The sequence below is a fragment of the Solea senegalensis genome, linkage group LG10 (genome assembly GCF_019176455.1).
Source record: "Solea senegalensis isolate Sse05_10M linkage group LG10, IFAPA_SoseM_1, whole genome shotgun sequence".
Classification (NCBI taxonomy): Eukaryota; Metazoa; Chordata; class Actinopteri; order Pleuronectiformes; family Soleidae; genus Solea; species Solea senegalensis.
This window is the reverse complement of record NC_058030.1, coordinates 17,589,054-17,605,947: the sequence shown is the minus strand read 5'-3', so window position 1 is coordinate 17,605,947 and position 16,894 is coordinate 17,589,054. Positions and strand designations below refer to the sequence as shown.

General features: G+C 42.8%; 1 protein-coding gene across 1 annotated transcript in view; it reads right to left on the bottom strand.

Annotated features, from left to right (window-relative positions):
• b4galnt4a (beta-1,4-N-acetyl-galactosaminyl transferase 4a) overlaps positions 1–15,992 on the bottom strand; it is a 151,547-nt gene extending 135,555 nt beyond the window's left edge. Inside the window, exon 1 of the mRNA XM_044036182.1 lies at positions 14,456–15,992. Coding sequence (XP_043892117.1) covers positions 14,456–14,597 — 142 coding nt within the window. The 5' untranslated portion in view covers positions 14,598–15,992. The remainder of the gene's footprint in view (positions 1–14,455) is intronic.
• Positions 15,993–16,894: the final 902 nt, after the last annotated feature.

The window sequence follows — 16,894 nt, the reverse complement described above, 5'->3', positions numbered from 1 at the left end:
CAGAGAAAAAAGGCCCTTTCGACAAAAACACCAAAGGATGACAAAGTGCTAACCTTGTCCATACTTTGTTCTTCCACCTCCTCTCATACTCCTACACTTCATGGGGAAAAATAACATAAAGATGGAGACAGACAGATATAAAAGGCAACTTGGATCATAGGTGAGTTGGAACCAGGAGGGAATTTAGAAATGGGATTTTGAAAAATGCTGCAGTGATATAAGAGAAAAAAGAGTAGGTACAATGCTTGCTGCTGTGGAGCAGAGTGGAATCACCACCACAATCTGGGCACTCTAATCCTTTCAGATATGTATGAAGTACAGGATTTGGTTTTAGACTCTTTGGCGAAAGTCATTAAAGGTGAATGAGAATCGGTGGAGAAAGAAAGTAGATAATGGAACTCAACAGCACAACAAATAACACCACTCTCTCCAGTGCTCCTTCAGAAGTGACTCACTGGCTCTGTGAAACACAGCAAAACTAAATAACTGTCAAAACTATAGACTGATAAATAGGTCGGCCATTCAATTGGGCCAGTTTTTGGTTTTTTTTTATGATGGGCAATAGCTGTGAGATATGTTTTTTATTTAATCACATCTTGGTTCTCAAATGTTTAATAAATGAACTTAAAAGCTCACTCATCTTCTACCACTTTATCCTCCACATGAGGGTCACAGGGGGCATTGGTGCCAATCTCGGCTGACACTCTGTACACCCTAGACAGGTCGCCAGTCCATCACAGGGCCACATATAGAGACAGACAACCATCCACTCTCACAGTTTCAATTTAGAGTGTCCAATATGCCTAATCCCCAAATCTGCTTGTTTTTGGACTGTGGGAAGAAACCGGAGAACCCCAGAGAAAACCCATGCATGCAGAAACACCCTTGTTCCAACCGGGTGATGATGCCGGGTCTTCTTGCTGCAAAGGCAAGAGCACTAACCACTACAGATACATACATATGTGTGCAGATTACAGTGACTGTTTAATAATTGTTTACTTAGGTTAAGCATCTTTGTCACCAGCGGCTCAACTTTCTGTCAATCAGTTTTGAAAACAGCCAAAGAACAAGGAAATCAGAGATGGCAGACTTCACCCCGTTCACGTAACAAGCCTCTGTCGGCCTCTGTTGGTCATATTGGCAAGTGCAGGTGCGGAAACACAGACTGACAGACAGAGCCAATAAAAACAATACTTCACTCCCACTATATTTTCATTATTGTCTGTCATATAGTGTTTCCCAAAGACTGGGTCAGGGCCCACAGATGGGTCAAAGGAGATTTTTTTGAAGTGAAGTGAATATTTATGTGTGTATCTTTTAAATAAACTCAAATTAAATTTACCAAAAATATCTTGGATATCTTTTTACTAATTATTAAAATCATATTAAGTCAAGTTAGAGATTATGCATTACATTATGCACTGGTCACGATGGAAGTTGATATTTGGGTCACGATTGTTTGCCGTCTTTAAAAAAAAACATTTTGAAAACACTGATATAGGACATATTTTTTTGTCCTGCTCCTCTCTCATCACGACAATTCAAACAACATGAGCCTCCATCTCGCCACTGCCAGTTTGCTTTAGCACCGCCACCAGTCTCTCATCTGCAGTCGCAATCAATCCCATGGAGACAGAGCAACAGAGGCTTCGACCGCTCCTTCCCTTCAAACATTAATCCTTAATTTGGCACTATCTGTTAGCTTGTGTCAGGCTGTATCTTCCTGATCTGGATTTCCTCTTTCCCTTTCCATGGATGAGTTTTGCTGATCATTTGGAAACGTGTTGTGAGGCTCACTCTGAGGTACAAATTTTGTTTCCCCATTTACACAGCAGGTCAAATAGGACGCAAATAGTCGTCCCAAATTGTTTTACAGCACACTCACACATACAAGTACACACACAAATACTAAAGCAAACACAACTCCATGTATTATAATAATTTTTCTTGATTGAAGTTGTCATTAATGCCATGTACCTCCTCATATACTCTGAGATACAGGTCCCCAACCACTGGGCCACAGACCAGTCATTTGGTACAGGGCCCGGAATAAAAATTATTATCTTTTATTTGGAAATAAATGCTTGTGTTGGTGACGTGATATAATGATTTACGTCAAAAATGTAGCTTACAAGCAAGCAAAAATTTGTGAAAAAAACCAAAAGTCTTTGGAAAGGCAAAAATGCCCAAGGAGACAGAAGAAGAAGAAGAGCCTTCCACTTCCATGAAAAAGAAAGCTGCAATTAATCACGATTCCTACTTAAAATACGGGTTTATCACTACAGGTGATTCTCACGCACCAAACCTAATCTGTATGTGGCAACAGGCTATGAAGCCTCAGGAAACAAGTCGTTTTTTTTCTATATCCTCCTAACTGACGGGTTTAGATGTGGTGGTTACTTGAGAAGGCCTTTGTGCATATTCAGGTATCCAAATGTGTCGTGTAATTGTGTCACTTATTGTATGTTTTGCCAAAGTGTTGGATTGTATGTTTTATGTTGGACTCAATGATGTCATCTCAGGAAGCTATCCATTAATAAATTGTGAGGGACTTTACACCATCAGCTCTAATGTGACCCACAAACAATGGGGATACACATGAGAACAATCAAGAACAAACAGGTGTGAAAGGAAATATGAATGAAACGACACAGTGACACACACAGGGACTGGCAAGAGGAGGTCGAGTTACTTTTTTTTTTTTACAATTACTTTTAAACAAAGCAGTGTGGAAAAAAAAAATCCATGAAACTGATTAAGATGCAACCAACAATCCCTTTCTCAAAACTTTGTCTCTTCCTGCAGGTCTCCTCTGATCCTTCCTCTGCCTTTGTAGCAGGCCAGCTCAGCCTCGAGGAGAGGTGACCTTTTTCATTAACCACCGCTACAGAAAGCTCATTCTGAGCAGCAGGGAGTGCACAGACACACTCTTTGAGGATTGATTGAAATCTTGCAAGGAGCGGATCGCTTACAGGAAGGCAGCACCGGACTTGATACAGATCGGCGCTGTGTAGAAACCCTATGAAAGAAAAATCCCTCTGCAGAGGTGGGCAGTAAAGAGCAGAAGTGAGGCTGTGCATGGGGAAACTGGCAAATCCCACCACGACGGGGATTGTGATCTTCTGCAATCAATACTCCCACGTGACGTCTGACCATGTGGACCTCGTCCTTTTCTCTGTCACTCTCTGACTCTCCCTCATGACATCATTTTCAACACAAACACACTCTCTCTGTTTCCTCCTCTGTGTCTCCCAGCAGTGTCCTAGAGAATTGTCCAAGTTCTGTGGGTTTTTATGAGTCATCTCCCGTGGAAAATGGTCTTAATTAAATCTTAACGGCATTATTTAACAGTGTGATTGCAGGATTATTAGACTCCCCTGTAGTATTTAGTATTTAGGCTGCGCCTAATTGACTTTCCGTACTCACAAGTTCACATGTTGTGTTCACATCCAGGCAGGTTTCACACTCCTAGACCGACTAGCAACTTTATGTGGTACACATGCTCAACGGCATGTTAATGCATATATCTTTACAGCCAATCACATAACAGCAGCTCAATACCTTTATGCATGCAGACACGATGGTGACCTGTCCAGGGTCTACCCTGCCTTTTTCACACTATGTCAAACCTCATGTGGAGGATAAAGTGGTAGACAATAGATGAATGGATCGACATGATCAACACCATTAGTTCCCAACTGCGCACCCCCACCCCTGTGTATACTTTTAATGTCTCGGTATACTTCCGCGCACCACATTGTGCGTCGCGTTTTGTGGACCCTGGTATACTCGCGCCTCAGGGTCCTGTAGTATCTGACTTCATCGGGTGTCAGCCAGTTCGAGAGTCACCAGGTCGAGGCTCGGATGACCATCCTTGGCGACTTCTTCTATTGTCAAAATATTTTTCTTTTCTCTTCCAAAATCTGGGCTGCACGCGCAGGCTGGGTGTTGTGCGTTGATGATGCAAATTGTGTCATGCGCACGATGCGCATTGTGTCCAGGGCCTTTATATTATTGTAACTAAACTACATGTTGCAAAATTAACAACAAAAAAGCCGTAGGGCCACGGGAGATTTAACTGTTCTATAAATCATAGTGAATGCACACTTTTAACATCTGCATTCTGAGTAAAATTAACCATTTGGGATACAAGCAGCTCGTCTTTTAATAAGAACTCTCTTATTTTAACTTTGTACCTGTGATAAAAGACCCAGGGATTCAGCTGAAAACCCATCATTTTAGTTTTCTTCTCTCGCAAAAATTAAGCAAATTGCAGAATCATCTATATTATATATAAAAAGGGCTCCACAACTCCCTGTGGAGCTTTGGGGGCCCCCAGTTAATTTCACAGCAAGCATCAGAATGGGGAAGAAAGGTGATTTATGTGTTCATTCTTTCTTTTTTTACTTTGATCATGGCATGCATGTTGGTGTCAGACCTGCTGGTCTGGGCTGATCCACTGGGATCTCCACGCACAACCATCACAGCAAGTGTCAACTACCTAAGACAATAAAATGGAGGAAAGAGGGCACACGGCTTTGAGCGGACAGTAAAGGGAAGATCATCTCTGAAAGCACCAAACACATAAAACCTTGAACACGTATTACCTCGGGAAGAGGCCAACGAATGTCTAAACAAACATATTACACTGACTGTGCACGGCCAAGCACTTGCTTTATTATAAGTCACAGCCACATCCGCTCCTAATGCATCCTGCTGCATGTCCCACCTGTTGCGTGAGAAGGGCGTCCTTCTTTTGCCCTGTGCCTCCCTTCCCAAATGCTCATTCCCCATTCGCGGCGAGCATGCCAGCGGGCAGACAGTGCCATCATTCAGCTGCTTCCTCTTCTGCTCGGCTAAACACTGGGGCTAAAGTGCAGACGGCAGCAAGATCAGGGACTTTCACACTCACAGACATACGCAATTACACACTTGCAGAAAACAAACTACTTCACACACACAAGCGCGCGCGCATTTCTCTGCCTTTAACACTAAATGTCTGTTTGACTCACTTACTCTCTCTCACACACACACACATACACACACACACTTAGACAAATCTCCAGCAGCAAAAGCTGCGGCAGTGAGCCAGAACTCTCATCTGAATGGGGCAGAGCTGGTACCTTGATGGTGGCTTGTTAGGCAAGCCAACACAAATTTTATTAACCCCAAGGTTAACACTGTGTGGATTTGTGCTTCCGCAGTGCTTTTGCTCACCACCTAACCTTGTCTCTCAATCCCACACAAACTTATTTTGGATGCAGCACTAATGGGAGTCATGAAATGCACTATGGGTACGGGTTGTGCACCAACAATCTGTGCCAATATGACATTAGTTCCTCTATGATCGATATCTACTGAGCAAATCCCAGTGCATATTTCGTTAAACGCAGCGACGTGATAATATTCAAAAGGATTGCTGAAGTTTTTATATATTATGTGAAATAATGTATACATTAATAGTTATATATTTAAGGTGTTAATAATTGATGTTGTTATATTTAACCCTTTAACACTTTTTTTTTGCTTATTAACCATAAAAAAGGGACAGAAAATGTCCTGTGAGTGAGTGCTTTTGTCCATTTTTCCAGAATAACTATCAATATCTGGCAGTTATTTACAATGTACTGCATGTTAAAATAGTGCATTAACAATATAAAAGGAAGACAAACATGAACACCAGAATGTGCGTGTTACATTTGAAATGTAAAGTAACATTTATTTCAGTCTTTTTCTCAATGTCGAAAAAAAGGCCAAAAAATGGAAACTATGTACAGACGTTTTTCCAACTCTCTCCTCTCTGGTGACAAAGACAAAGACGCTGATTCGCCGGCTTCCTGCAACAGCGCAAGTGAAATTACTGTAATAAACACACGTTTTGCACGGCTTTGATGTGCATCTTCTCAGCTTCCAGAAACCGTTTTTTATTTTTTCCGCAAAATTACTTGAATGCAACGTGCGCTCGCCCAAATGTGTCACCTGCGATACGCTCGGTGCTAAACTAACAAGTATGAATATGTGAATAAAACACACCCTCAGTGACCAATATTTGAGGCCAGTTGTAAACAGAACAATTCAAAACTTATCCGACCGAATGGCAAAATATGTTGCTGACAAATTTAAATAATGGCCGGTTACGTCTTTGCTCACCTTCTTCACACTGAGGAGCTGAACAACACAGACAGAGTGTGTCATCTTGTATCATTACCCAGAGAGAGTGACATTTGTGTGCCGTGCCTCCACGACTGCTGGCTCTGCTAATTCCAGCGCTCACTCCACTAGTCGGCTAACAGCTGTCAATGCGTCCACATGTCACTTCTTCTGATGCTTTGGAGTCTTTATTGATTTTCTGCACAAAATGACAGTTTAGCTGGTGCTCTGTCCTCCATTATGCAACATAACAAACACTGTTATTTGATGAGCAAAAGAGGACATAAATGTGGGCCACACTGCGCTCACAGTGCCCTCTGCTGGACAACGTGGTCGTCAAACGGAACGATTGCACTTCTAAGCTCTATGTTTGGAACTTTAACAGGGTTTTTGTGATAAGTGATAAGTGAGATTAGTTGATAATAAAAACCGAGAATATTATACACGAGCAAGATATTATACAGACATGAGGGTAAGAGAATGCATAAACATGACAACATGCACAAGCAAATGCCAGCCACATAAAAAAAGGAATGAAGTATTATTTCCCCTCTCTTAATCTGTCCCTCATCTCAGCCTCCTGCAGGCATGTCCTACACAGCATCTTGGACACACTGAGGATGCTGTATGAGTTGTTGTGGGGACATTGTTCAACTTCAGAGTGGAATTACCCAGAAGGAGAGATTTACTAGCTTGGGTCAGATGAGCTGTGGGGCAGATTCATGCTGGAGCCTGTAATAGTCTCAGTTCTCCAGCCACGAGATACCAACGGACTGACACCTCATATGCTGCCTGACATAAAATACGACATCGAAAATACAGTGAGTTAAATGAAATCAGTGTGTCATATAAGCTGCAGTTTTTTTTAAATACATTTCTAAATATCCGTTTTCTAGGATAAATGTTTCTTTCCGCAGCAATCACTTTCATCTGAACACGGAAGATGCAGCACAGGCAGATGACAGTAATATTACTAAGCCAAACAATCATTACAGTCCTAAAAATATGTCACGACATAAATACAGCTGCAAAATGAAATATCCCCAGATGTTCTGTCTGATGACGTTTGCTCTTCCACGGTGATATAAAGGCTCAGCTCAATGGAAGCAATTTTCCAAAGTCGCATCATACAGCTGGGTTCACGTTCCCAGGTCTAACATGCCCAGGTCGCTCTGTTGATGCCGACCAACGCCGGCCTCCGTGTCACTACAAAAGCAACTGAAGCCAACTCTGTCACAAACGAACCCGAGATATTCAGCATGACCGTCTGAGACATTGCTCTTTACTAAGCATGTTTGTTTTTCTGTTCCACTCTCGCCTCGTCCAATAACGGATCAAGGATGCAAGTCACCTGCATTATTCACTAATCTGTAAAAGGTAACTGACAGGATTAATTGTTTCATGAATAAATGATAACAAGAAAAGGTGCAGTGTGTTTATGTGTGTGTGTGCGTGTGTGTGTGTTTAAGCTCTTACACACACACACACACACACACACACTATGGTGGTGCCGTTTACAGTTTTTCCACCAGAGTTGTTCTGGCTGAGGTAAAGCTGACCGACCGTGAGAACCGCAAGAGCTAAAATTAGGGTAAGTGACATTGAAGGGCATGGTTACCATGACAGCAAGCCAGCCTTGAGGGTGTTTCTGCTACGATACAACAAGTCAAATGCTCCGGTTGGATTTCAGATGTATTCTTTCTAACGACTCTGCAGCCACAGGTCAGGTCTGTTTTAATATTAGAAACACATTCAAGTTTCCTTGAGAACTAAACTCTGCAGCGTCCCACCAGAGCAGCAGCACGCGCTCCTCTCCCATATGTCGTCCCTGTCGGAAACCAAGCAGCCGTTCTGTCCAGACCCGTGACACTTCCTCCTTCTGCCTGCAGAGCGCCGCTGATATGAAGTGCTCGTGTGTGTGTTATCGTGTGTAATTGTACACAAATATTGGCAACGCGCTGTATTTGTGTGTTGTGAGGTGGGTGGCTGAGTGTATGCATGTGTGTGTGTGTGTGTAATCATAGTTAATCAATAGAGGCCTGTATGCAGCAGCCAGCCTCCTCCTCCTCCTCCTCCTCCTCCTCCTCCTCAGTGGACCTGTTGATGCTGGGAAACAGGGGGGTTGTTGTACAACTGGGTGGCTGCATAAACGTGGCGCTCATCAAATATGCGCCCCACTGCTGCCTGCCCACACACTTCCTCATTGAAATTCTGGTTAAATAAGGCCAGTCTGGCGAGTGTGCAATCTAAAAACTATTAAATGAATACATGAACACCTACACCTTGACTTTTAAGAGAATAAAATAAATACGCCCAAGTCCTGGACGATGTATGACAGATAATCATACACAGAAACTGTTCTGCAGTTTACGAGGCAAAACACCCTCAAGTTTCTGCCTCACGAACATGATGATAGGATTTATACGGAAGTAAACTTATGATAAAATAATCGTTTTAAGGTTTCTCACTTCTCAGCATATACTGTTCATGTGCACCATCATTATACTGAGATTAGATCTGCTCCTCGCCTGTCTTCCTCTCCACTCTCTGCTAAAATCACAAAGAAGGTGAGTGAACTAAACCATCTTCCTATCAGCACTCTATCTCACAGCTCCATCCTGTGCTGAATAATTTAGCAGGAGAAAACGAGAGCTCATTTCAACACGGCTGCGGCCAGTGACGGTCTGAACGATGACAGTTCGGAATCAAATTGACCCGCTGACACGTCTGCGTGATTGATCAAACTGTGGTAATAATGAGCAAATATGACTCCAGGGTAAGAATGCGTCTGAAAACAAACCGGGGCGAGTGACATCACAGCCCGGGCGGAGGAAAGGAAGAAAGGACTTTGCAGCCAGGTCGACACATACATTGCTATTTGAAGCGGGGTCACTCTGACGGGGACACCCAGTCAGAGTGATTTTGTTTTGATGCAGCAAACAAGGTGGGATTTTCCAGATTTCCAACACCTTTGCAATGTCCAGGTGCCTGTATTTAAATGTATTCTAAAGGTTGCACACACACACACACACACACACACACGTTTGTAAGTACTGTCAACTGCAAAGAGCAATAACGACGGGTGGCTGTAATGCATCACAATAAGAGTATTAGTGTATATTAGAAATGGGCTGAACAATTAATCACAATACAGCCAAAATATGTGTTGTTAAAATATCATTTTAGATGAATTATTGTTCTGACCTCTACAGACTGACAAGATCATGATCTGCACAAATAATAATAATCATTTTGTGAGAATAATGATGTAAATATTACCATTCCCCCTGATATTGCGAATCATATGACAATTGCAATTCCTGTCAAAACAATCCCAGCCCTATATAAGAATATAGTTGGGTTTTTGTTATTGATTAATCTGTTTTTGGTCCAGAAAATGCTGAAAAATAATAATCAGAGTTTCCCAAACTTCGACCTGACAACATCCTCAAACACAAACCAAAGATAATCAGTTTGTTGTCATAGGTGGGCAAAGAAAGCACAAAATATTTACATTTATGAAGCTGGCCTTGTTTTTATTTTAGGTATATGATGTAAGAAATGTATTAAGTCATAAAATAGCCGTGCTGTGTCATTAGGATTTAAGGAAACGTGTTCAAATACGTGGGAATAATGGCTTCACTGATAACAACGGTACAGCCAGTATAGTCACAATTTTACTTTTAATTTACAGCCCACAAACTGTTTACGTTCTGAGTTTGTGTTTTGCTCTGTTGCATCACCCACCACCGCCCAGCAAGCATCACAGCTCAGAGCAGTCTGACAGCTCCTTGTTTCCATGCTTCAGCCGCTTCCTTGCATCCTACACTCTCTTTCCAACACTTTTGAATTGGGGATTGCAGATTTAAAAATGCAACCGGTGGCAGTTGTACATATTTTACATATAGCCACTATTATGACAAAAAATCAATTACTTTAGTTGATGCTTATTCATTTATTAGTGGTATACTTACCATTTAAATGTTACAGCCCCAAAAAGTAGCAGGGCTCCTCTAACAGATGAGAGTATTGAGGACATTTTATGAGGTAGTAAATGCGGAATATATACAAAAACACATTTGTTTGCCATGAAGGACTCCACTGGGAGCCGTTAAAACAGTCTATCCTCCAAGTTTCAGGTCTCAGCTGCCACATTAACCCAGTCAATTAAGTCAGGAGCACACTGAGGTGAGGAGAAGTTTAAAACACTTGATATAACCGTCTGCTGTCAACTGTCTTCGACACACTTCTCATATCATTACTCACAATTAAATAGACTAAGCCTCAATGGGGTGCTTTATGCCAAGATGTTTATATTTCTCATAGGTCTGCTGGTCATTTGCCAGTAAGACATTAGTGAATGAAGCACTACTACACACAGTCTGATCCCGGTGTTTGCCCAGGGACAGGATTTGGCCGTGATAAATCCAATTTCCTCCAAAATGAGAATAAGCGGAATGGAAATTTGACAAATTGTCATTTCATATTCAAATAAGAGGAGGACCCTGGCCAGAGATGAAATTACATTATTTCTACCTGCTCCACCTCTGTGCTAGAAATCAATGAAGAGAGAATACTACCAGCCCGATATGAATATTTACACACTTGATAGAGCCCCATATTCAGTAATGGCTACATCTCACTTAGAAACCCTTAGTGCGAGAGGGGACGTGTTATTCATAGGAGGTTAAGTGAGTTGACCTGCTCAGACGCCTGCTAAACGAAAGACAGTCAATTAGACACACAGACCAGACCAGTAAGACATAGTAGACTCCTTCCTCAGCAGACACCTGCATCACAGACAACAGAGATGGACAATCACATCCAGTCAATCTGCCTCTACAGGAGTGACCTGGTCATTACATCCTCACATGGAGGCAACAACATATCACCACATGTCCAAACCTGCAATCAATTTGGTTCCTTATGTGCCGTTTTTGTTTAGTTGATTTATGACACACAATAAAAGCTTTATGGGCGCTGGATTCACCGCAAGGACACGGTGTTGTTGTTTTGTTTTTTTTATCCTTTAGCCTTCAGCCCTCCTCGTGATTCAAGCATAGACCGTACATTAGAAGTGGATGTAGTCTTCCGATTTGCCAGATGGGACCAACCTGGACAATACAATGTATTAAACAGCCGCCACGGGGCGACTCCACTGGTTGCAAAAAAGAAGTCCATTTGAGTTAGAGTCCATGGGAAAATGAGCCTACTTTTCATTTGATTTACAGCACCCGTAAAGTATGGGTCAAGGGTCTCAAATGCTTATTTCAGGTCTTCTTCAAATGCACATGGTGTCAGTTTTGTAACTTCACAGAAAATAGACAATAAAGAGTGGACACCAGTGTGACTGACAGCTGTAAATCTCAAGGCTTAAAAATGGGAGTGCAAATTCTTATGTGTGATGTCATGTGTTTTCACCGAGTGGAACTGTATTTTGCATTTCCATTAACAATAGGGCCAAAACAACCAGCCCCTAACTGAGTAAAATGGTACGGTACCCGCAACAACAAAGCCTATCGTAAAGGTAGTGTTCTCAGTCAAAATGCAAGCCTGACCCAGGGCTTTACCATTCCAAACCCTACCGTACTGTGCCAAATCCCTCTTAGATCAAGTCTCTACTCATCAGAAAACTAGAGAATATCCTCACAGAGCACAAACCTCCACTAAAGCTGCGCAGTTTCCCACAGTGTGAATTAGGGATGAGTTGTTGGATATGATACTCAGTATCAGCATTAGTATGTTAGTGGTCAGTATCACTGAATCACCCCTCAGAAAAACAAACATTCAAATCTGATACAATCCAGAAACCAAAAATGTTAAGTCAATGCTTCGCTGAGCAGATATGACGTAACATTTCAGCTGGTTGAATACAGATGTGGATCTTGACAAAAGCAAGATTAGCTGAGTTATTAACAAAAATGCATGGCTTAGAATTATTATTTGATTTCAATTTTGTAAGTTTAAGTTTAGGTTAAGTTTAGAATTGTTTCTGAAAACCAATCTAAACATCCCCAGAAAACTTATGCTGCTCACAGACAAAGGTGGCCAAAAATATATAATCTATTTAGCAGTGGTAACTACAAAGCTGTGTGTGTGTGTGTGTGTGTGTGTGTGTGTGTGTGTGTGTGTGTGTGTGTGCATGTGTGTGCGTGCGCGTGCACTTCAAGGACATACATAATCACAGCAGGGTATCACTTTACACGGACAGCTGCAAGAGACAGACTACACCATCAACCCGTGTCAAAAGTGTAGTAGGTGTGGAGTCCTGCCCCGCCCTACATTAAACAGATCAAACAGGTTAAATGGATCAGACCAACGCTGACATTTATTTAAGGCGGAAGATTATCTTTTACGAGGATCTAAAGATAACTTTCAGGGTGTATGGCAACATTTCTCTAATATTTTTTGAAGCAACTGTGATGATCATAACCAGCTAGCTTGAACCCTGTGCACACGCACACATTGTCCACTTTTACAGTAGTTTGTTTAACTGTGATATAAACTCGGATATTTTCTGTCCGTATTTTTATTTTTTTTCAAGTGTGTTGCTGTTCAAGTATGAAAAACTAAGCAAACACCTCACATCTTAAACCTTTATTGTTTTTCGGTTGCGTCTTTTTGGCAGAGTATTCTGCGGTCAACATTTTAACTGTTATTTCCTGTAGATGTGCATCGAGATATAACCTTTGCAAAAACAGTGACACAGATTTGAGTCATTCTGGACTCACATGACTGTAGTGGTGCATTTACAGCATGCCACGTGATATTTAAATTTACTGGATCATATTGAGTTTTACTTTTAGGCAGTCTATGGACAAGCGGACAGAGAACTTGCCTTTTGATTGAAGGGTTGCTGGTTCAAGTCCCCCAAAGTCAGGGGCTGGGGTACTCCTGAGCAAGGTACCCAATCCCCATTGCCCACTGTTAATTGGACAAAATTGGCCCTAAAAATGTTTTTTTTTTCCAATATCTGTTATTCAGTAATTTGGAGTATTGTATCTGCTCATCACTTATCACCATCTCATACAATATATGCAGCCACTGGAGGAGCATGAGTGTACTACAGGTCCCAAGTATGGATAAACTAAATATCTTAGGACAAAGGAGAGAAAAATACTCATTATGCAGCTGCTGCTGGTGCTGGTGCCGGCGCTGCACAGTCATCAAAGCCTTGGTCATAAGAAGCCTCCCTGGTAGCAGGTGGATATCTGCTGAACGCTGCTCATCCGCTCATATATTTCTTTTCCAAGTGCCATGCCTGCGACCTCTGAAGCCACCTTCATGAACAGCCCTTTGATTATTAATGTTGAAGGCGACGGCCTGGCGTTCGACCCGGCCCGAGACCATGGCGCTCTTTACTTAGCCCAGAGAAGGGAGCCATTGTAAATTTATGAGACATGATGCCTCTGTGTTACTTCTTCTTGTGGCGTATATCTGCTCCTATGCCCATCCACACTACCCGGGGGAGGACAATCACTATGTGAGAGTGTGTTTCAGGGGCACATTTGTCACAGATCCGTGCAAGTAACAGAATTTATATAACAATTTTGTTTATACTGACTTCATTATGAGTTATACTATCTGTGACACATATGATTCTTTCCTACAGGACTTATCTGTGATTGTGTCTCCTCAGTTTATGGTGGCCTTATCATGCTTTATAGCATTATTATCTCCTGTGGTGTCACTTTAATATTCCTGTAATAGTCCTGCAGGAGCTCTATGTACTCTGTGATGACTTTATAGTGATGCTACACTACTTTATAGCATTATCACCCGAGGTATTGCTGTAGTATTCATAAACAGGCCGGTAAATGTCCCTTTAAATGTTTTAGTGACTGTGGGTGTTTTCCATCAGACCTAAAGACAATTTCGGAAAAGTTTGAACTGTGTAAGTCTGTAAACACATGAGATGAATAGACAGTAGGGCAGCACCTCAGGATTATGCTCTTACCTTGGCTAAGGAGGTAATGTTTTTGGCCACTGTTGTTGATCTTAATCCAAAAAGTAAACAACACGTTTGCAGTATATTAACTGGGGATGCAGGTTATGGACCAATAAAGAAATAGTTATACCTGGTTAAATAAAAAAGCTGTTAGGCTGTTTTTTTCCGTTATTGATTCATCTGTCTGTTATTTAATAAGTGTGATAAACCAACCACAGTCACAGAGTGTGAGCTGGACACTTAAAATGAGTTTCCCGAACGTGGACAAGATACTGTCTTGTTTACTATCATAAAACATGTAGTGATAATCTGTAAATTATCGTTGTATAAATTAGGCTTTCTCTGAGGAGCGCTTACCTTTTCCGTAGTTGAAGTGGAGTTTGATGGTCTTGCCTTGGTTGATGTGCAGGTAGGTGAACCACACGGCGGAGGTGAGCAGAACCAGCAGCAGCAGGAGCTTGAACTGCTTCCGGATCTTCTTCACGGGGAAGCGCAGCATCCTCGCTCAAACATCCTCCGGTAGTCACCCCGGTAGTCTGGCAAAACGGGTGCTCGTTAGAAGTGCTCGATCGGGGCGATGCCGTGTTTTGTTTTCCTACTCAAAGCTGCAGTCACAGCGTCGACATGCCGGGCAGCGCGTGCGTAAAACCACGGAGAGACACGAACTAAGCGCGTCTCATTGTGCCTGATCCACACCGTGTGACAGCAGCACTGGACCCGTCGTCTCCTCACTTCTGAGACCGGACACTTCTGTGGCGGTCATTGCTCATGAATGCTCCTTCCATTTATGAATAGCGGAGCTTGGAAAGGGAGCCGGAGTGTTCCAGGCGGCGGCGGCGGCGGCAGCAGCAGCAGGGAAAAGGCTGCCGATCAAAAGCCGCTAAGTTCAGTTAAGAGTGTGACCCGGGGAACAAAATAGCAGTCAAGCGATAATCTACATAAATCCCCCTGTCGCTCAAGTATCTCTCTGCGCGGACGCTGATTATTCTATCTGCTGATCAAAGTATCAAACAGCATGATGACGAGAAAGGAGCGGACATCTCCTGACTGCAGCAGCTCCTGCACAAATGATCCAGCAGAGCACGCGGGTGATTTAATCTTTCCCAAATGAGGGCAAATAAAATTAAAGGGGCGTTATGTGAAATGTGACACGCGTGGCAGGCAGATCAGGGAGAGGTTACGATGGCAATCAACCAAATGTCACAGCGCGCGCGCTCAGTTCTCAGCAGCGCTCCCTTCTATTGTTGAACAGCTGAGACTGAGACTCGGCAGCGGATTCAGATGGAGTCCCGTGTGAGGAGGGGGCGATCAGCTGTCATCCTCCCCATACTCTGGAGGGAGTGAAGCCCCGCGATGAGTAAATATTAAAAAGCAGCGGATTAAAAACGGTGTATAGTCCATGGCTGTGGGGGGAAAAAACAAGTAATAAAATATCCAGATGCGACTTTACGAGGGAAGCGATTTCCATGTGCTCCGGTTGGTCCTCGTCTCACGGCAGGTGCATTTTCACCCAATTCTTCCAAAGTGTCCCGGTTAACCCGTGCGTGGGCGCGCACGCACAGCGATCCACATCCAGATCAAACAGATAAACAGTGATGGGCTCGTGTGTTGCTGACAGCGATGCGCTGCCCTGTGTTGTTATTCTGTCATGAGTCTTTTTTTAAACGCCGCAATAAGCGTCGTCCAAAATAACGCGCCTGTCACTGCGCGCACGGAGGAAAAAGCAGCTGAGGTTGAGCAGAGGTGACGCGGAGAAACAGGCAACAAGCTGCGGCACGGAACAGCATGTTTTTTGTTTTGTTACAGTGAAACGCGAAAGGGTTATCTCTCCTTTCACTGCTCACAAACACACACGCACACACACACAGCTCAGTACGCCCATCAATTGAGCTTCTTAACGCTGCAGAGCAACCTAACCTGGGTGAACGGAGCAAAGCCTGACATCCAATGGCAGCAGCGCGCTGGGCTCAGAGGAGGCGGGATGACGACGTCTGCTCTCGCCGTGGCTTGGTACTGGTGGGATCCATCCTCCAATGGCTGAGCGCGCAGCCTGGGAATTTGTTAAGCTCTCCTATGTTCTCCCACTTCTCCTTCACTTCATCCTGCTCTCATTTGATAAAGATAAGTCGTTTCTCACGCTGTCTAATGAAGGAACAATAAAAAAAAACTGTAATATGGGTAATTATTCTCAGATTATAAGCAGTGTATGTAAAGAATGAATTGAAATAGCCAATGGGATGTAATCTTAAGTGATATCTGACTGTTTGTGGCGTTTTCCATACTGGTAATATCAAATGTAAGGAAATTATGTGAGATTTCACTGTGAAAAATGCTCTGGCCTTGTGGCTTGAAGATGTCCAGCAACATTCCCAGACAGGAAGTGATTTCGGGGGGTTTTTGTCAAGACAGATGGAACATTGTGCTAGTAAAGTCAGATGGCTGCAAAGCAGTTTGGAGTATAACTGGGAACACAAAGCCTTCAGAAGTGAGTTTTACTTCTCAAAAAACTTGTTCATTATTCATTCATGTTGATAGGATAAACAAACGTCAGTCAGGTCTGTGAGTATTGTTTGACAGAGACTGTCTTCCAGATGAAGGACGCACATACAAATCACATTACATCATTTCTGTCCCTGAAGGCTTAATAATAACGCAGCAAAAACTTGCACACTGCAGCTTTAAATGGATTGTTTTCAAAAAAGTGCATTTCTACTTCTTTTACAACACTTTTCTATCGTATACAGCAGCCTTTTTCAAACTGGGGGGCGTGCAGACTCTCCGGGGGGGCACGAGTTC